General features: G+C 44.9%; 1 protein-coding gene across 1 annotated transcript in view; it reads right to left on the reverse strand.

Annotated features, from left to right (window-relative positions):
• The window catches only part of NOC2L (NOC2 like nucleolar associated transcriptional repressor), a 54,335-nt gene that overhangs the window by 20,218 nt on the left and 15,726 nt on the right, over positions 1-18,391 (reverse strand). The window contains exons 12-14 of the mRNA XM_075279671.1: positions 17,141-17,252; positions 6,841-6,954; positions 5,757-5,858 (exon numbers count right to left, since the gene is read on the reverse strand). Of these exons, the coding sequence (XP_075135772.1) occupies positions 5,757-5,858; positions 6,841-6,954; positions 17,141-17,252 (328 nt within the window). The remainder of the gene's footprint in view (positions 1-5,756; positions 5,859-6,840; positions 6,955-17,140; positions 17,253-18,391) is intronic.

Here is an 18,391-nt window from a genome sequence, read left to right on the forward strand (position 1 = left end):
ATCTTCTGGTGCTGGCTTCAACCTTCTGGGCTTGCGCAGTCTGCTCTGCCATTAGGCCTCGGGTAGAGCCGACTGTGCGTGCCCGCAGCCATTTTCTTGTCGCTGCTTACCCCAGCTTATTGTGTAAGCAGCCGCAAGAAAATGGCCACTTACACTAATTTACTGTGTAAGCGGCCAGAGGAGAATTGACGCGGGCATGTGCAGACCGCTCTGCCCGAGGCCTGACGGCAGAGCTGACTGCGCATGCCTAGAAGTTTGAAGCCAGCGCAGGGAGAGGCCGTTCCAGACGAAGATAGAGGTGGGCGCTGGGGAGTTCTCTCGCAGTATTGGGGACGCCCCCAGTGCTGTTTGACTGCTGAGGCCCGCCCCCAGTGCTGCGAGAGAACTAATTGGCATAAAAGAAGGAAACCGGAATTTCTACTGAGCGGCGGCACGGAGAAGACCTCTAAAGGTAGGAGAAGAATAGCCTTTCTTAAGGCTATTCCTACGTGTTAGGGACAAAAAATAGCATTTTACTGATTGAACCCCTTTAATAGAAAGTCTAATAGAATATTCCATATATTGAATTCTTTTATCATTTTATTTTAAGTGACAAAAAATAAACTTCTAATACTTCTTTGCTGCAGTTTTCCTTTGCCCAGGACCGTATACATCTACATATCTGTATATAAAGTTCTCCTCTTAGCCTGCAGACCAGGGCTGAAGTCTCCTGCATCAGAGGACACATTGAGTCACAGCACGACCTTTCCAGACCCCTAATTAAATTACCATGACGCGAAAATTATTTTCCAAAAAGACAAGTTAAAAAAGCTTTGGATAATTTAGCTAATCCCTAAACTTTGGCGCAAACCCCAATCTCGGTACACACCCTGAGGCGGCTGCGCCACAAAGCACAGAGCGGCTGTTTGCACATCTGCAGCCGTGCTAAGAGAAACCCCTATGGCAGGAGACTGCGGGCTCTGTTCCCAGTTCCCCTCTTGGAGTTTTCTCTGCGTACACATCTGGGATCGGGCAGGGATAGGGGAGGGTAACTGCTAACAGAGCCCTGAGCCGCAGACAGCCTGGGGGTCTCCTACGTGTCAACGTGTGGTCTAATGGATGACGCATGAGAAAAAGGAGGGGAACAAGGGGGCAGGTTTCCAAATTTCCGTGCTAACGTCAGCTGCGAAGGCTCTGCAGCCTAATCTTTTTGTGTGTGACCCGCGGCGCACTACATCTGGCTCGCCTTGGACAGTGTCATGTGTCTATCCAGTTTTCAGGGCCCGCACAGTTTATCCTAGGCCTCAGCCTTGGTTGCTAATAGGCAGCAAGGGTTAAACAGAAGGAGGGGGGGGGAACGGAGAACCTAATTTGCTAGATTGAGAAAACTGCCCTTTTAGAAGTTGTTTGTCTCAGCCACCCGAGTCCAAACAGGACGGAAGTAAGATAATTGTCAACGAGAGGCCATCTTTCGGAGCGGCGGGCTGTTCGGCAAACTTTGCCATAATTAATATGGGATGACTGACCCGCAGTTACTAAAACATCCTGAAACCCTCGCAGCTGCACGCTGAAAATAGAAATGCTGGGAGTGTTTGCCGCCTCCCAACACGAAAACAGATCTCTGACAAGCATCCAAACCGCTGCTGGTAACCCCCGAGTTGCTGGACCTACCAGAAATTCTAGGGTTGAAATGACTGCGCAACCGATTCTATTGCTTGGGAGTTAAGAGTTAATAAAGAGAGACTAATAGCTACACGCCGCTCCGGAGCTGGGATTTGCAGTCTGCCAAAACAACTCTGCCGCCTCGCTCTTTTTCTCCCAGCACGGGGGGGAAAGTGCATGTCACCGAGACAGAAAGAGCGCATCACCCAAGAGCCGCGCCAGCCGGCGATTATCTGGATAGAAGCTGTCAGGCTGCCAATGATGCTCGCACACACACACTCTGTTCTCTCTAAGGCTATGCATCAACTCACACCCACACAAGCCACCTATGGACGCACACCTCTCCGGCTCCATTTGTCCGCAGCAGGTTTAATTACAGCCGTCTGACGAAGGTCTTAGCGTGCATGTAAAAATAGTCGGGAACGTAACAATGGGACAAACAGAATGATGACACTTACGGTATTACAGCCATGCGATGTAACATCACTATATACAGACCAAATGTATATGGACGCCTCACCTAGGCCGGGTGTCCGCAGACACCTTCTGTGTTGTTAGCATGCTGCGTGTTTGCAATATATCACAAAAGACTTGGCATAGAAGGGCTTTAGATCTCGTTACACAGGGTCAAATTCCTGGACCCATCGTGGCCAGACTAGGGACACATATGGCTAGGTATATGACTAGGTATTCGATGTCAACACAAGTGGGTTTCGAGTCAGTGAGCTGGTAATAGGCGAGTATTTTGAAACAAAAATCCACAATTTATAATACAATGCATAGGAACGGGGTTCACAAAAATCTGCACAAAATGCAGGACGTGCAGTGTAAAATCTAAACCAAAGAGGAGGGTGAAGACCGAGGCAGCCAGGGCTAGGAGCCGTAGGGTCCCCATACGGAGTGCCTTCCCGAAATGGATGAGGGAACTATACATAATTGTTGGGAGAGTTTACACTGAGCCTGGGGCTTCATGTTATACCCCTCTGTGACAGGAACAACCAGCTGGCTATATCTCTGAACTGTAGTGCATTTGCCTGTCTGGGGTCAGAAACTAAGATTTCGTTTTTTGTATACCAAAAGGAGAAGAGAAAGGGGATAGGTGTTTGATCACTGGAGAGTCCTTCATAGTATTGGAGAATGGGGGTCCTGTGTACCCCCAAATGAATGGGGCAACAGTAACACGTGTGTGCAGTTTCATTTATGTATACAGGACTGCTGAGAAGAAATAGGGTACAGCACTGGACTTTTCCATAGATATGAATGGAGCAACAGCGCTCATGTACAGTTCTTGCTATATAGAAATGGAGGTACATGGAAACCGGTTCTCATGACATCGAGGGTCCCAGTGATTAGACCCTTACCTTCTATAAAGTGATCTGCTCATCATAAAGGGAGCACTAGTCTAAGAGCATTATGCCTGTTGACAGAATTGCGAATGCAGCTCTGGAGTACAGTGTCAGCAGTCATAAGTTATACCAACACCAGGGGCCACGGATCCATCTAACAGACGACCCTTCTTAAGACGTAAAGGCGTCCAAGGCCGAGCACAGTGAGGGGGCAGACTATTGGGTAACAGGGGAAGCACCACCACTCTCTCCAAACCTTAGTAAATTTCTGGGGGCAGCCCCTACCTTTATATATAATCTGATTAAATGGGAGGATCGAATTGACCAGTTTCCTCCATTGAGATACCGACGGAGACTGTGGGGCCTTCCATCGGAGGGCAATGGCCTTCCTGGCATGGAATAGACACTCCCGGAGAAAAATCCGGACGTGATGCTGCCACGTCTTCCTCCAGTACGCCAAATAAGCAAACCTCGGGAGAGATCGGGACAGGACGACCCAGGCCAGGAGATCCACCACCCCTCTCATCTATCTGTCGTTTAACGTCCGTTGCTGTCATCCTGTGACGGATGACCGAAACGGAAGCTACCCTTAGAAATGCAATGTATTCACAGTGTTATAAGGCATATAGGTTTACAGGATGTGGATACTTCTATAACAGTAGTATAATATGGCAGGCGCCCCTCCTGCTGCGTTACACAACTGTTGGCATGGTGTGTTAGTCCACATATGGCAACAGGGATCAATTTCCTCTGTATATGGCCCAATGTTTAGGCTACAAGAACTCCATCTTTTGTGCAAATAAATTCAGGCAATGTGCAGAACTTTACATAAATGAGGTTTAATCCTGCCCTGACCAATGGGCAATACGGCTTCAATAACAAGGCTTGCATTTGGCACAGAAGCCATATCGCATTAAGGAAAAGTAAATTCTAGTCTGCTGATTTATGGCCAGGATGGAAAACGAAGGAGGGAAAAAAAAAAAAAATACAACTGCTTAGCCGGCAATGTGAATTGTGTGCAACGCGGTGTGCACAGAACACCTGTAACTGAGGACAGCTCACGCACTTCTAGCACAGGAGATCAGCAAGACAGGGCTAAAGATGATTAACTGAGAAACGCAACGTGCATCTGGGATATATTACAAAGCCTCCACATGGACTATTAATCTGTCTCTTGATAGGCTACAAATAATTTAATGTTTTCAGCAAAGCCTAGCCTCATGCCTATATATCTTGACTGCAAACGTAGCCTCAGTGAACTCTGAAGTAGCGGCTTCCAAGCTACAAAACAGCTGAACCATCTTCATGATTTTATGGTTTAAGGATTGACTTCTGTGGCTTTCTATGCGTGCGCTGGTCTAAAAGCCATCACTTCATCTAGGAGACGCTACTCTTACAAGGAGAATGCTATCCTTCAAGAATCAGGTCAGAAAAGGAAAGATATTAAATATCTAAGAACGGGGGGGGAAAAATAAAATACGTGAACCCAATGTCTCAGTAAACAGCTCAGCCAGTAAACAAGTGAATAATAGGCAACGTAAGGAAAGAGCAGGGGCGGTGGCCCGGGGCAAATTATAGCCCAGCGCTATGGGGGCAACACGGTGGCTCAGTGGTTAGCACTGCAGCCTTGCAGCGCTGGAGTCCTGGGATCGAATCCCACCAGGATTCCAACCCAGGACCAGCAAGCCCATATCTATTATAAATGTAATCACCCAAATGTCTTCTCCACCATCTTTCATGGATAATGTTCTCTTCCAGGGCGTCTCCAAGAGTTGACCCGAAGGACAACCCGTGTCTATATGCGCTACTAAAAACATGGACGTCATAAACGTTGTCCCGTTTACATGTCCCATGCTTTGCAGATGACAACTTCAGATGCCAGGGGTCTGGGAAGGCAGCAGCAACCATGACTGCGGCTATATAGAGGTTTTACCATAAAGTGATGATTTTTGATAAATTGTTAATGTCCATGCAGTTTTACTCGCAGAACGATGTGGCCATTAAGGCCAGGGGGCGCATGGGCTAGAAACGCTGCAATTTGCCCGCAGTGGAAACTCCGCGGGAAAAATCGTGGCATTTTACAGTACTTCTAAAGTGGATGGGATTCATGCGATCCATGCATCTCATGCCCACGTTGCGGTTTCGAAATTTGAAGCATGTCAATTATAGCTACGGAAACACTGGTGGCTTTCCCGTAGATAAGGAAAACTCCATGAAATTTCTGTTCAAAGCGCTGCTAAGGCGGACTTCATATTAATGAACTATCCACAGGTGGGGATCAGAGACCCAGAACCCGCGTAGATCAGCCGTTACGACCGCCTCTGGGTTCCAGGAGTTATAGTAGTGGGCAGGGAGCGGAAGTAGTCTACTACTATCCAAGCTATAGGCGCAGAGCTGCAGTCCTGTCTATCACACAGTGGTGGCGCTGTGGACCTGCATCTCGACTCCTACTACTTGAATAGAGGAGCCTGCACACGCTCCCCGTCCGCTACAGCAGCTCTGGCACCCAGCAATTGCCAAACAGCTGATCTGTGTGGGGGCAGATGCCAACAGATCGGACACTGATGACCTACATCGAGGGTTGTGGAACCCATTGGTGTAAATCTGCACCTCAGCCACTCCACAGTAGCCTAAGATAAAAGGTGATGAGGAAACCACTTCTAAAACCAACAAGAATCCCATCCAACCCGATGACCTCAGAAGTGATAACGGAGCAATGACAAATAAACATTGATCATTTTATAGTCCATGTGCAAGGATCCATCCTACCTGTATAATGAAGGGAAGCACCAGTTCAGGGAAGCCAATGCTGTGGGCCTGGGTGCGCACATATTCTAATGTCAGGTCGTAAATCTGCTCAATGAGCCCGTCCTACAAGCAAGAACACAAAGAACAGTTTTGTCGAGATCATTGTCGGATTCATGGCTATAGATGCATCATTTCTCCTCCCAGAGACTTAATAGCCGAGAAGACCCAGACATTTAACCGAGATCATTTACTTAATGAACTCTTAATATCTGACATTTAGTGGCATACAGAATAAGGAGTGGGCAAACAAATACCAATAAGATAATAAAATATTAAGGCGGCACAACAGTCCTGTACAAAGGGAGGCATATACGTGATGACAGATGGAGAAGTCACCCCCAACCGTGCTCATGTCAAGTGTATAAAAGGAACTTGTCATCACCTGTACCAGAGCTGAACTGCATCACAACATGACCTCCGAAGTGACAGGAGGCCGAAATAAGTGATCCCTGACACCTACCTGAGGATTGGTGTAATAAGCAGTGTCTAAGAAGCTATGGAGAGAGTCCGTCTAAAGCTACGCTTCTCGGTTCTCGTAGGGTTATGAGGGCGTTATATAAATGGAATAAAATGAAAAAGCTGGGTATATTATGACACATACCACTAGGAGAATGTAATAAAGGACACTTTCTTCATAATAGGGTATGGATTCAACCTCAAAATTAGAGCCAAATTCCGCCCTCAATGGGATTTGGAGGAGGAGGAAGCAGGACGCTGAAAACGTAAGCATCCTGCTCCATCACGCCGCAGATTCCGCAGCGTCACTCGAAAAGAGGTTTCAACTTTTATCGTTTTGTAGCAAAAGATTCATTTATTCAACTAACTCCCAGCCCTTTCTATGGCTAGGAGTAGGACCATCCACCCGTGTATATGAATCTACTCCGCTCCTCCTGCTCTATAACATGCTGCCTATAGACTGGACTGCATGTACAACATGATACACTCCACTAACGTGTACGGTCATGCTACCATTTTTCATGTGTCTCAATACATTTTTTTTGGTCATCCCCCTATTACACACTAAATACAAAAGAGAATCACTTACCCTGAAAACTTTCTCCTGCAGGTTCACGTTGGACAGCTTCAGGATCACGGCGAAGTTGATCGGTTTTACACTAATCCTTCCCGGTCGTTTGTTAAAATTCACTAACTGGAAAATCTGCATGAAAAGGAAAAAAATAAATAAAATTTTTTAATTCCTTTTGATTAAAAAAAAATCACAAAACGCCACTGCAGCGGTGCACACTCAGCCAAACATACACAGCAAGGTTTATACATCTGGGCTGTCTTCCAGGACGGTTGACTTGCCAGCGGATTAGTATTTCCTAATTAATATGTAATTAACTGTGTCATTATGGTCTTAATTCCTTCACTCTAACGTGTCAATGTAACGACACCAATAGGATGCGCAAGCATTGGATGCCCTTGTGGCTGCTGCGACAATGGCGGCTAATGTCATTTTCTATATTTTCCCCTATTTCGCAATAGGTCCAAGCTGTTTTTGGTATGGTTTGTCTCACGGTGACTATCCCCTTGCATAGGTCTTATCAGAGCATATGGATGCAATAGTGGGGGGGGGGTTCTCTACTCAGGACCCCCGTCTATGAGCTAGCACGTAACGCTAATGACCGCTGCAGACGAAATGTATAGCCAGATGGAGCTCTCCCCCCAGCAATAACAGCTGAACGCTGGGGGCTAGACACACTGGATTCATTTTAAAAGGGGGTTGTGTTAAGGACACAACCCCTTTATTAGAAGATGCATGCAGGCATGGCCAGTGGGAGGACATCCAATCTGCTAGATCCTAATCCTGGCCTTTCACGGGTTAAAAGAAAAAAACAACAAAAACAAAAAACGAAGACATCTCACCAATACCCCATCACTACTTTTAGAATATGCCTCTTCCCCGGCTGGTCTCTACTTTCGAGTCCCGTTCAGCACACAGGAAGTGACTGCTCAGCCAATCACTGGCTTAGGCGGGTCCCTTATGCAGCCAGTGATTGGCTCAACAATCATTTCCTGTGTGTCAAGAGGAACCAGGAAGTGGAGACCAGCAGGGAATCAGGGAACAATATCAGCGGGGCAACGAAGGGAGTACTGATTCTTTTATGTATTTTTTACCCATTTGGAACCTTGTTTAAACAATTGTTACCTGTCAGACAAAACGAAAACGTCCTTATAAGAAGAAGGCAGGGTCTCAAATCCTAAGACTGTTACATAAAGTCTCAAAGACTTAGTAATGTAAATCTAGTAGCGCACCCATGTGTATATTCCTCAAGCTATAGGAACACTACTACATCCTTGCCAAATCAATTACGCTCCACTCTGAAGTTACTTATGGAGCACTCTAAAGCCGCTCTATCCAATAGGTGCCCCTATTAGTTTTTATGTGGAACACAAATTGTGAGCATAATAAAATCAATTATTGATGGATTATAAATACGTTTTAACATACGCCAGAAGTTCCAGCCTGAGAGGATCAGACATTCAGCAATTTTCCCTTATGTCTGGCCAATAGGGGCAGTCTTCCAATGGAATTTATGGTCTAGACTCTAAGAGCTACCAGTTACTGAAGGGGAAAAGTCATATCAGAAGAAATTGTCATTTTACAGCCCATCATCACATTATCCTAGATTATTCTCATTCTGACCCATTATACACAAAAAATAGCAAATACATCCATCTACATATTATGCAACAAGAATTAAAGGGATTCTACCATTAAAATCGATTTTTTTTTTGTCCCTAAAACGTAGGAATAGACTTAAAGGCTATTCGTCCCCTACCTTTAGATATCTTCTCCACGCTGCCATTCCGTAGAAATCCCGGTTTTCGGCGGTATGTAAATCAGTTCTCTCGCAGCACTGGGGGCAGGCCCCAGTACTCACACAGCGCTGGGTAGTCCCCAATGCGGCAAGAAAACTCTCCAGCGCCGCCTCCATCTTCTTCGCGTCTTCTTCCGGCGGTGACTTAAAATTTCTAGGCCTCGGGCGACGGACTGTGCATGCCTGCCGGCCACAAGAGAATAGCCGCTTACAATACTGTGTAAGCGGCCACTTTCTTGTGGCCAGCGGCCATGCGCAGTCAGCTTTGTTCTAGGCCCGAGGCCTAGAAGTTTGAAACCAACCCCCGGAAGAAGACACGTTCCTGAAGAAGATGGAGGCTGCGCTGGAGAGTTCTCTCGCAGCATTGGGGACGCCCCCAGTGCTGCGAGACAACTCATTTGCATACTGGCAAAAACTGGGATTTCTACGGAATGGCGGTGCTGAAAAGACATCTTGAGGTAGGAGCCTTTCTTAAGGCTATTCCTACGTGTTAGGGACAAAAAATTCGATTTTAATGGTAGAATCCCTTTAAATTTCCCCTATAATACTCAGCAACGAAGTAGAGATCAGGAGCTGGACATTTCTAAGGAGTCCTGTGATCTCCACACACATTGGATACGTGTAAAATAATAGGATCTGATGACCCCAGATCATAAGAGTCCATGGGTTTGCCTATCAATAAGTGTACATCTTGAAGCCTTGTTTATGGAGGCATAAACCCACTCAGGAACAGCCACTTATAGGTGGAGTTTTCACAAGCATTGTCACTTTTTCGGGTTGGAACATACCAAATATGCAAGAATAATTATTGAAAATTCAGGACAATCCTGTAAAATTCAGGACTACTAAGGGGTTGTCCCATCTCAAGGATCTTATCTATATTGGTAGCTTATGTAAATTGAAGACTCTTCCTAAATATATTGCTTTACAAATTCTGCTTTGTTTTCTTGCTATGTGACCTTATTCCTCCCATTGTTTACACAGCATTGCTATAACCACGGACCTGGGAGACAGGACAAGTGACTTCACTTACTTAGTCCCGGACAAGAATATTTTACTTAAGAAATTTATAAAATTCAGGGTATTCAGAAGATATAGTGGGTACAGTGGAATAAGGATCAAGATACAGATGAAAAGCAGACGGTAGAATACGGGTGAGGTTTTTGATTTTACAGGGACCTTATCTTTTGGACAGGGCTAAGTATAGTAAAGCTAGTAAAATAGTCGCGAAAAAAATATTCTGGCCCAAAAGTGGACCTATCTTTCAGAAAGTTTGGGAACCACTGTCGTTGACTGCACAAATCTGTGTCCCTGTGACCAGATACCCAGCCCCATTATAAGACGGCTATATAGACTTCTAGTAATCTTTCACGGGGACATGAATAACCTCGGACCACAGGCAATGTTATTTTGTCTTCCACACCACAAATGGAAATACCCTTAACACATTACATACACGAGTGTGTCATTCCTAAATATTTAACCTTCAAGAGGTTTCTCCATTTCCTCTATTGAAAGAAGAAAAATTCTGACGTAATGCTCGGCTATTATATAAAGAAGTTTCCGTGGAGCAACGTGAGCTTGTTTACACAAAAGGTCCTCTGGAGGTCTCCTCGGCCCCCTCCTAAGCTCCACTACTCCAAAGACATACTGAATATATACTAGAGCGCTCCATCGGACGTAGGCCGCTACTATACTTTCTGCCATACAAGACATCTCGAGAGTTACATTTTTTTAATAAAATATCTCAGGGAAAAATAAAGCGAAGTACTTGGCTCCTTCTCTTTATTCTTTCTTTTTCAACCTTTCCTCTCCATAGACTTCTATAGGAACATGTAAACTAATTCCTCTGGAAGATAGCAGCCTGTCTCCGAATACCAAGACAGATTCAGCAGAATTTTCAGAGTGAATGTCAGGTCAAGAGGGGAAGGGAGAAGAGAGAAGAGAATGAAAGCGGAGGAGGGAAGCCTTTTCTCTTGGTACGATATATTAGAAAAGGTTTCTTTTGCCGCCTGTACTATTGATTTATACAGAGTCTGCCGAATGTTAAGCAATCATTTCTAATCATTAACCCTACAGCTTCAGGTTTGGGGATGTCAGATTTTTTTTTTTTTTTTTTTTTGTAGATTGTGAGTCCCATATAGGGATCACAATGTACATTTTTTTTTCCTATCAGTATGTCTTTTGTAGAATGGGAGGAAATCCACGCAAACACGGGGAGAACATACAATCTCCTTGCAGATTTGAACCCAGGACTCCAGCGCTGCAAGGCTGCAGTGCCAACCACTGAACCACCATGTCGGATTTTAACAAGCCCAATCTTTTGGTTCCCATGTGAACAGTCGGCTCAAAGAACCTCAGAAACAAAGACCACATACACATTCTGTTGAACCGAGCATGCACGTGAATCAAAGTATCAGAAAGGAATAGCTGTGTATGTAACGTGTATGGGCAGCTTTAGAGAACGGTTTGCCAGTGTATGGACTGTTATCCTTTCTTGGATTCCCTACACCGCCTTGTTCCGCTGCCCAAGCAAACCTGAAGCAGCACAGTGTTCGGATGAGCGTTTCGCGTTTCTGCCCCGTTGTTACGGAAATTACTGATTATAGATAAAGGACGCACATGTATATATTGTGTATGTTCAGTGACCTGATGAGGACAACTTATCAGAAATCTCCCCCCCTCCTCCTCGAAGCACATGTGGGAATAGTAAGGGTTAAGGCATATTAACGACATCCGCGTTTAAGAAGCGAAGCGTTTTCCGATGTGCTTCCTGTTAGGTGCTCCTGTAAGAGGCTTCCTCTGTGAATTCAATCATTTAATTAGAAAATGGTTCTTGTAAAACCATTAGGGAAGGGAATCTTTAAACCTCCCGTCTGGTTGCAAAAGGGCACAGTCAATGCGCAGACTTTACAACCTCAGGTGTCTCAGACAGATTAACAGCTCCTGCTTTCTCCATCCACTCTATTCCCAATACCACAAACTAGGCGCACCGTCCAATTCCTTCCAGAAAATAAATTCATGAAAATATTAGAAGTGATTCAATCCTTCCGACTGGTCTTAGACGTCTTAATGGCTTAAGCATTTTTCCCCCCAGAAAAAAAAAAAAAAAAAAACGATAATCCCAAATTATTAAAATTCAGTGTACACATGGCAACTGACCAGGGACATTTAACCCTTTGCCAACATCCGCCATACTAGAGCGGTAGATGTCGGGTCTTTAAACATGGCTGCCTCTTAGGAGCCGAGTGCCCGTCATAGCCGTCTACACTATATTATCTGTTCACTGGCAGCTCACGGGTGCCGCCATGTTGGTGACGATCGCCATTTCCCAGAGATCCAGGGCGGCAATCCATTACTATGACAGCTCTGAGACTACTGAAGGCTCCCAGGCTTGTCATCAGTGTAGTTCTATTACAGGCTGACGCGCAGCATGTAATAGAAGTGTATGGATTTTACAATATCGCAGTAAGTGATGACCAAGGACGATGGTTTTACTACGAGGCCCATAGTCTATGCTGTGTGCATTGTCTCTTCTCTGCAGCAAAACAGTTTACAGATTATGTGTATTCATTATATCTGCATGCTTTTATTCCCACTATGATGTCATACCATACATCTGCTCTTTACCTGTACTATGACATCACCGAGTCTACAATCCCTATAATAAGATATCACTGCATATTATTCCTGTGACATCACTGCATGCAATGCCCCGCTACTGTGACACTACAGTATGCTTTATTTCTGTACTATCCCTATACTGTCTTTGCTGTATTGCATCACATTACTGTGACGTCACTGTGTATATTATCACTGTGCTATGCCATCACTATATGTAGTGTCTCTTTACAGTGACATCATATGTGCATCATCCCTGTACTATGACATCAAGGTGAACATTATCGCTCTGATGTGATATCACAGTCTATTAACCCTGTATTGTGACACTACCGTTTGCTTTATTCCTGTACTATCACTGCCTATATTATCGCAGCACCGCAATGTCGCTGCACTATATCACATTACTGTGACGTCACTGTGTGCATTATCCCTGTACTGACACATCACTATCTATATTACCCGTCTACCCATCCATTATTTCAATGACTACTACTGGTTTCTTTATATGTGATTCTGCCAGGAATACTGTAATTGTAAAATAGCAAACAAATAGTTGAGAAAAGTCTAAGGATATTCAGGGACAGAGTACTGCAAATCCATGTTATGATGCAGCTAAACACATCCCTACGTCAAATTAGCTAGAAGAGAGACACCTAGTGGCAGCAACTTAGAGAGGTTTTTCAGGCAGAAAAGAGCAACATTTTATAATAAAGTGCATTACATTTTGGTCCGGAATCGCATGTTCTATTAGTGACCATTTAAGCTAGCCAAACACAAGATATTTTTTTGCAGATTCAGCTGATCTTTATAGAATCTGGATCTTATTTCTGTGTATATGACCACAAGAGACATCAAATTCTTAGCAGATTTAACTAAATTTACCTAGATCTGCTAAAGGCTTCTATGGCCAGCTTTACACTTGCACAGCCAAATTAAGTCATTATAATCTAGTACTAATAGGCATACAATAGTCAACAGATCTATAAAAATGTAAGTCATCACCTAGTTTTGCAACATGTCATCAGGAACGCAATAAAAGCCTGTTTATATGAAGTCATCTTTTACAGGCTGCTCAGAAAATTCCCCAAGAAAATTAGCAAAATGATTGATGACAGATATATTAATCGCTGCAAAAAAGGCGATCAGAGATCCGGAATGAGGGTGATCTCCCCTATAGGGAATTCTCTACACTCCACTAACAGGGTGACATTGCTATCAGACACCCGTATCCTATAAATGGGTCCTTAAGAGATGCATGGCGACGAGGCCAAGTGTTAAATGGCTGCAATGAAGACTTGGCTCAGCCACTGAAGAACAGAAGCTGCCGTACCAAACACTTACTGACACCAGAAAACCAAAACCGCACATTACAAAATACAGAACCTCTCATATATCAGGCCTTGGAACCAGTCATATATATTTATTACGGCTGTGTTTCTGCCATCCTCTTGCATGATTTATCACCTTTATATTTTCGGAGCAGCGTCATATTGATCGGTGGGTTACAGACACCAAGGTGCTGGCTGCTAAAAGGGGCTGATAAGTGGATGCCAGAGAAGAGGAACCCATATCGTAGGAGAGTGGGGGTCCTCTAAAGGCCATATGGCAAACCAAGGCAGCATGCTCAGCAGTTCCAATAACCCCAATAGAGAGCCACCTCTCCTCCTAGGACAAGCTTGTCGTCTTTGTGCCACAGGAACATAACAGGTGGGATGAGGGGACACATGACCATCATATTTTTGCAAATGACTCCGACCTGCTGTACCAGACACAGCGCAAGGACATGTGCCCTGGTCACTTTCATCTCATCCTAAACAACCCCTTTCCCAAATCCAATCCACAGAACTAGTAAGAAGTGTGAACTACAGGAACCCTCACTGATCCTGAGAACAGGGGTCTTTATTCTTCTCTATAGGACTGCCAGGAAGAAGCGGACTACAGAGCTCAGCATGTCAACAGTATCACATAGGTGAATGGAGTGACCACATACCGCCACTCCAAACAGGGGAACACTGGACCCCCATATTAGTGATCAGTGTAGGTCCCAGGAGGTTTGAGACTTACTACCGGTCTTGTGGTATCGCGACAAGTGTGAATGTTGGGACATCACCTTTGAAAGGCTTCTCGGGAATTCCCATCCTTAGAATAAGTCAATCAATCAATCGGTGGGGATCCACCACATGGGACCACTCAGAAATTAAAACTTATTTAGGCCGGGGCCAGAAATGCCGCGGCAAAAAATGCGGGGTTGCACAGTCCTTGCAAAGTGGATGGGATTCATGCGAATCCCATGCCCACTTTGCGGGAAAATAAAATTGCAGCGCAAACACGCTGCGATTTCCAAAACCGTTGCTGTTTTGAAAGTCGCAGCATGTCAATTATATCTACGAAAACATCGGCAGCTTTCCCATAGATATAATTATAACAGAAGGTCCGCAGAGGAAAACTCGCTGTGGGAAGAACCGCAAAGCGTTCACACCGCGGTTGTTCCTGCAGCGCTTTAGTGCGGCGGTTCCGGCCTGTGGGGCCTTAGCCTTAAGCAGAAGCGATGCTTTCAGTTCATAGATCAGTTACATCACATTCATTTATCACAGAGCCTGGGTGCAGCTCAGTCCCATTCGAGTGAATGAAGCCGAACTGCAATACCAAACAAGGCCACTATACAAAGTATGGCGCTGTGACTAATGAGCAGTGAAGGTGTCGCAGTGCTCATCCAAGCTGCTTATTGCTGAGGGTCACAGATGTTGGACCCCCCATAGGTCCTCAATATCCTAGTATTGGAGAACCCCTTTAACTAAAGCTGGAACAAGGAAACACTATTACTAGAGGCAAAACTCAGTCCTTCATTGCTGCTTAGAATATTTCTTCATGCCAATGAACTGTCAAGATGTTAAAGTTTCTACTAATATGTCTGGTTAATGCTGACGTACAGGATCAGGCATATATAAGCAGCCTGACAACCCCTGCGGGGACTGTAATGGCGGCAGGAACAGAAAGTCTGAACTGAAATGTTAACAATTTGATATGAAAGGAATGTCCGAAAACAAATGGGGTAGATATCTAGGGTGAGGAATGGCGGAGCCCGTCCATATGACTCCCCAGTGGAAACATGCAGCAGGCAGCAACCATGGACCTGCAGGGAGGGGAAAGGAACAGATCACAGAAACGAAGCTGGCAAGGAACAGAAGGATGTGGGCTGGACGGAGCCGAGCAGCCGCAAAAGTATTTCCTTCCACTGAACAACATCTTGGCTCGGGGACAGGCTGAGCATCACGAGGCAGTATAAACCTCCGGTGCTTCCCATCTTCAATCCCAATGCTACCAAAATGCAAAATGAAGCCAAGAACATCAATAAAACCTCCACCCAAACCTCACCCCCCTGTGCACCGTCACCACCGGATCTGGCCAGGAGGGTCAGGCTAGACAGCGAGATGAGGGAGAGCACAGAGGGGGGAAAAAAATTAGGAAGTTTGTGGAAAATAGAAAGTTATATAGTGGATGATCAAAAAGAAAATTAAAGCGGGATGGCGGAGTAGTGCTGTACGGACGGAGGATAGGCCTCCTCAGAGACTAGTAGGTGGATCGCCCAGAGGTAACGTCTCATACACGATGCTGGTGAGATGAGCTACAGCGCTACTACAGTGCAATTCTGCTCCTCGGATAATATACCGACTGCCCATCAGCATGTAGTGGAAAACTTGTCAATCTGTAGCACTGAGCTGGGCAACATGGTGGCTCAGTGGTTAGCACTGCAGCCTTGCAGCACTGGAGTCCTGGGTTCAACTACGCCAGGAACAACATCTGCAAGGAGTTTGTTCTCCCCGGGTTTGTGTGGATTTCCTCCCATTCTACAAAGACATATTGATAGGGGAAAAAAAAGTAGATTGTGATCCTTATATCTGTAGCATTGAGTCAACCTACATCCGAGCAGTACTAAACTGCAACACTCAAAGGAGAAGCGTGGTAGGAAATATCAAAGACTACAATACTGAGCAAGGGACGGAGAGAACAATGTAATTCAACGTATCACAGATAGAAGGGCAGGTGGTCATAGAAATGGAAACTATATGCCTGAGCTTTACATTGGCCAGAACGGTGGCTCAGTGGTTAGTACTGCAGCGCAGGAGTCCAAGGGTCCAATCTAACAAAGGACAACATCTGCAAGGAGTTTGTATGTTCATCCCGTGTCTGCGTGGGTTTCTTCCCACACTCCAAAGACATAGTGATGGGGAATATAAATAGTGAGCCCTAGATGGGACAGTGACTGACAAGATCTGTTAAAGTGCTGCGGAATATGTTGGCACTATAGAAGCAAAATAAATGAGTTATCTGCTGGATGGGGATATTATCTAGATTGGTGGAGTTTTAACCTCTGGTACCCCAAATCACAAAAAAATGGGGTTCTGAGACTCACAGAAACACATATGCACGTTACTGCTCCATTTAATTCTATTTAGTGCTTTGGTTGTGAAAGAAAGCTTCTATTCAGCTCCAGCATCAACCTAAAGCTTTCTTCTCTTATCTCTTGTGCTTCCTTCTTACTAATGAGACAATCCTCCTTTAAGTGTTTTAGGTATGTGTATAACACTAGGTTCACACTAGCGTTTGAGTCTCAGTACAAGGCTCTGTCCCCCATTTCGCTCAAAATATGGAGGACTTCTCTCTCCTTTGATTTTAGCGGAAAAATAGCAGGCCCCCATTATAGTCTACGCTATGTAACTACTTTCTAAGCACATAGGGTTTCCATTTTTCAAGTCCCCAGGCAGACATGAAGGACGGACACCGGAATGCTAGGGTGAATCTAGCGTAAGATGAATGTTTTCATGGGCATGCTAAGAATATAAGATAAACCTGCAGAACTGCATTTGTATTACACAAATGAGAAGGAGAACTTACCTCCAGGATAAAAGGTAAGACAGGGATGAAAACCCCAGTGCTTTCTGACAGCAGTGTCAAGGCTCGTATACAATGCATCCTCAGGGGGAAGTACCGTTGAGTGGGGACAAGCCTTGAGAAAGAGATATAACAAGGGTTAATACGACATAATACAGAAGTGTAGAAGACCTGATTGTGGACCAATACAATACTGAAACATTATATAAAAAGACTACTAATTGCCATACTAAAGAGGGATTCCAGGCAACATTATTGATAACCAATCCTTAGGATAGGTCATCAAAGATCAGCAGGGGTCCAACACCTGGGCCCCATACCGATCAGATATTTAAAAAGGATGCAGCCTCTTCACTGCGATATCAAGTGAGCGTAATATCCCAGTGCAGTCCATTGACGTCAATGGGACTGAGCTGTGATCAGGTCATGTGATTGATGAACGTGACATGGCCTGAGTAGTGGAAGCGCAGATCAAACGTGATCTACAGGGGTGCTGGGTTAAAGCCCCCCCCCTTGGATATTCAATTGATATCTACAGAAAACCCCTTTAAGATGTGATGGCTTATAAGTATAGGACCAGCCCCTCTGAACATTCACGTATACACTACATATGCAATAGTGATGCTCAATAGGGCCGTAGATTTTGCTATTTTGGTGATGTGCTCGGGGCGATTTTGTGGTGAACTCGCAGCAGACTTCCTGTTTTGGACGATCTCCGTATCCAACACAGCGAGAACAGATCAACATTTTGAGATTGGAGCAATTCTGCCACCTACTGGTGGAAGTCAATTGGATTCTATTGACATAGCTGTAAACGTTCCAGAGAAGGAAAATCTCCAGACTATTTGGAGCCAGGTAGGCAGACGATCGACTCCGTCCTTCATTTGTGGAGAATTATAGAAAAACCGAAAAGATTAAATGCAGATTCCGACAACGCCATTATGAATTGTTATTTCACAACTCCAGTACGAAGTCATCCTCGTCGCCTAGAATAAAAAGCTTGTCTTCTTAGTGACAGAGAGGACAGACAACTACACTAGGTTTTGCTCACGACCAATAATTCTATTACAAATACATTCAATTCACTTAAAGGAAAACATAGGCAAAACTCTGGACTAAATACGCCCGCCATGGGTTTTTTTGATCCAAGGAAGTGATTTACGTGGGATTTTCCATTGAGTTGTGGGACAGTCCTGAAGGCCATCATTAAAGGGGTTTGCCAGGCTAAATAATCAATGACCTATCCTTAGATTA

This window comes from Leptodactylus fuscus, chromosome 6, assembly GCF_031893055.1.
Source record: "Leptodactylus fuscus isolate aLepFus1 chromosome 6, aLepFus1.hap2, whole genome shotgun sequence".
NCBI classification, from domain to species: domain Eukaryota; kingdom Metazoa; phylum Chordata; class Amphibia; order Anura; family Leptodactylidae; genus Leptodactylus; species Leptodactylus fuscus.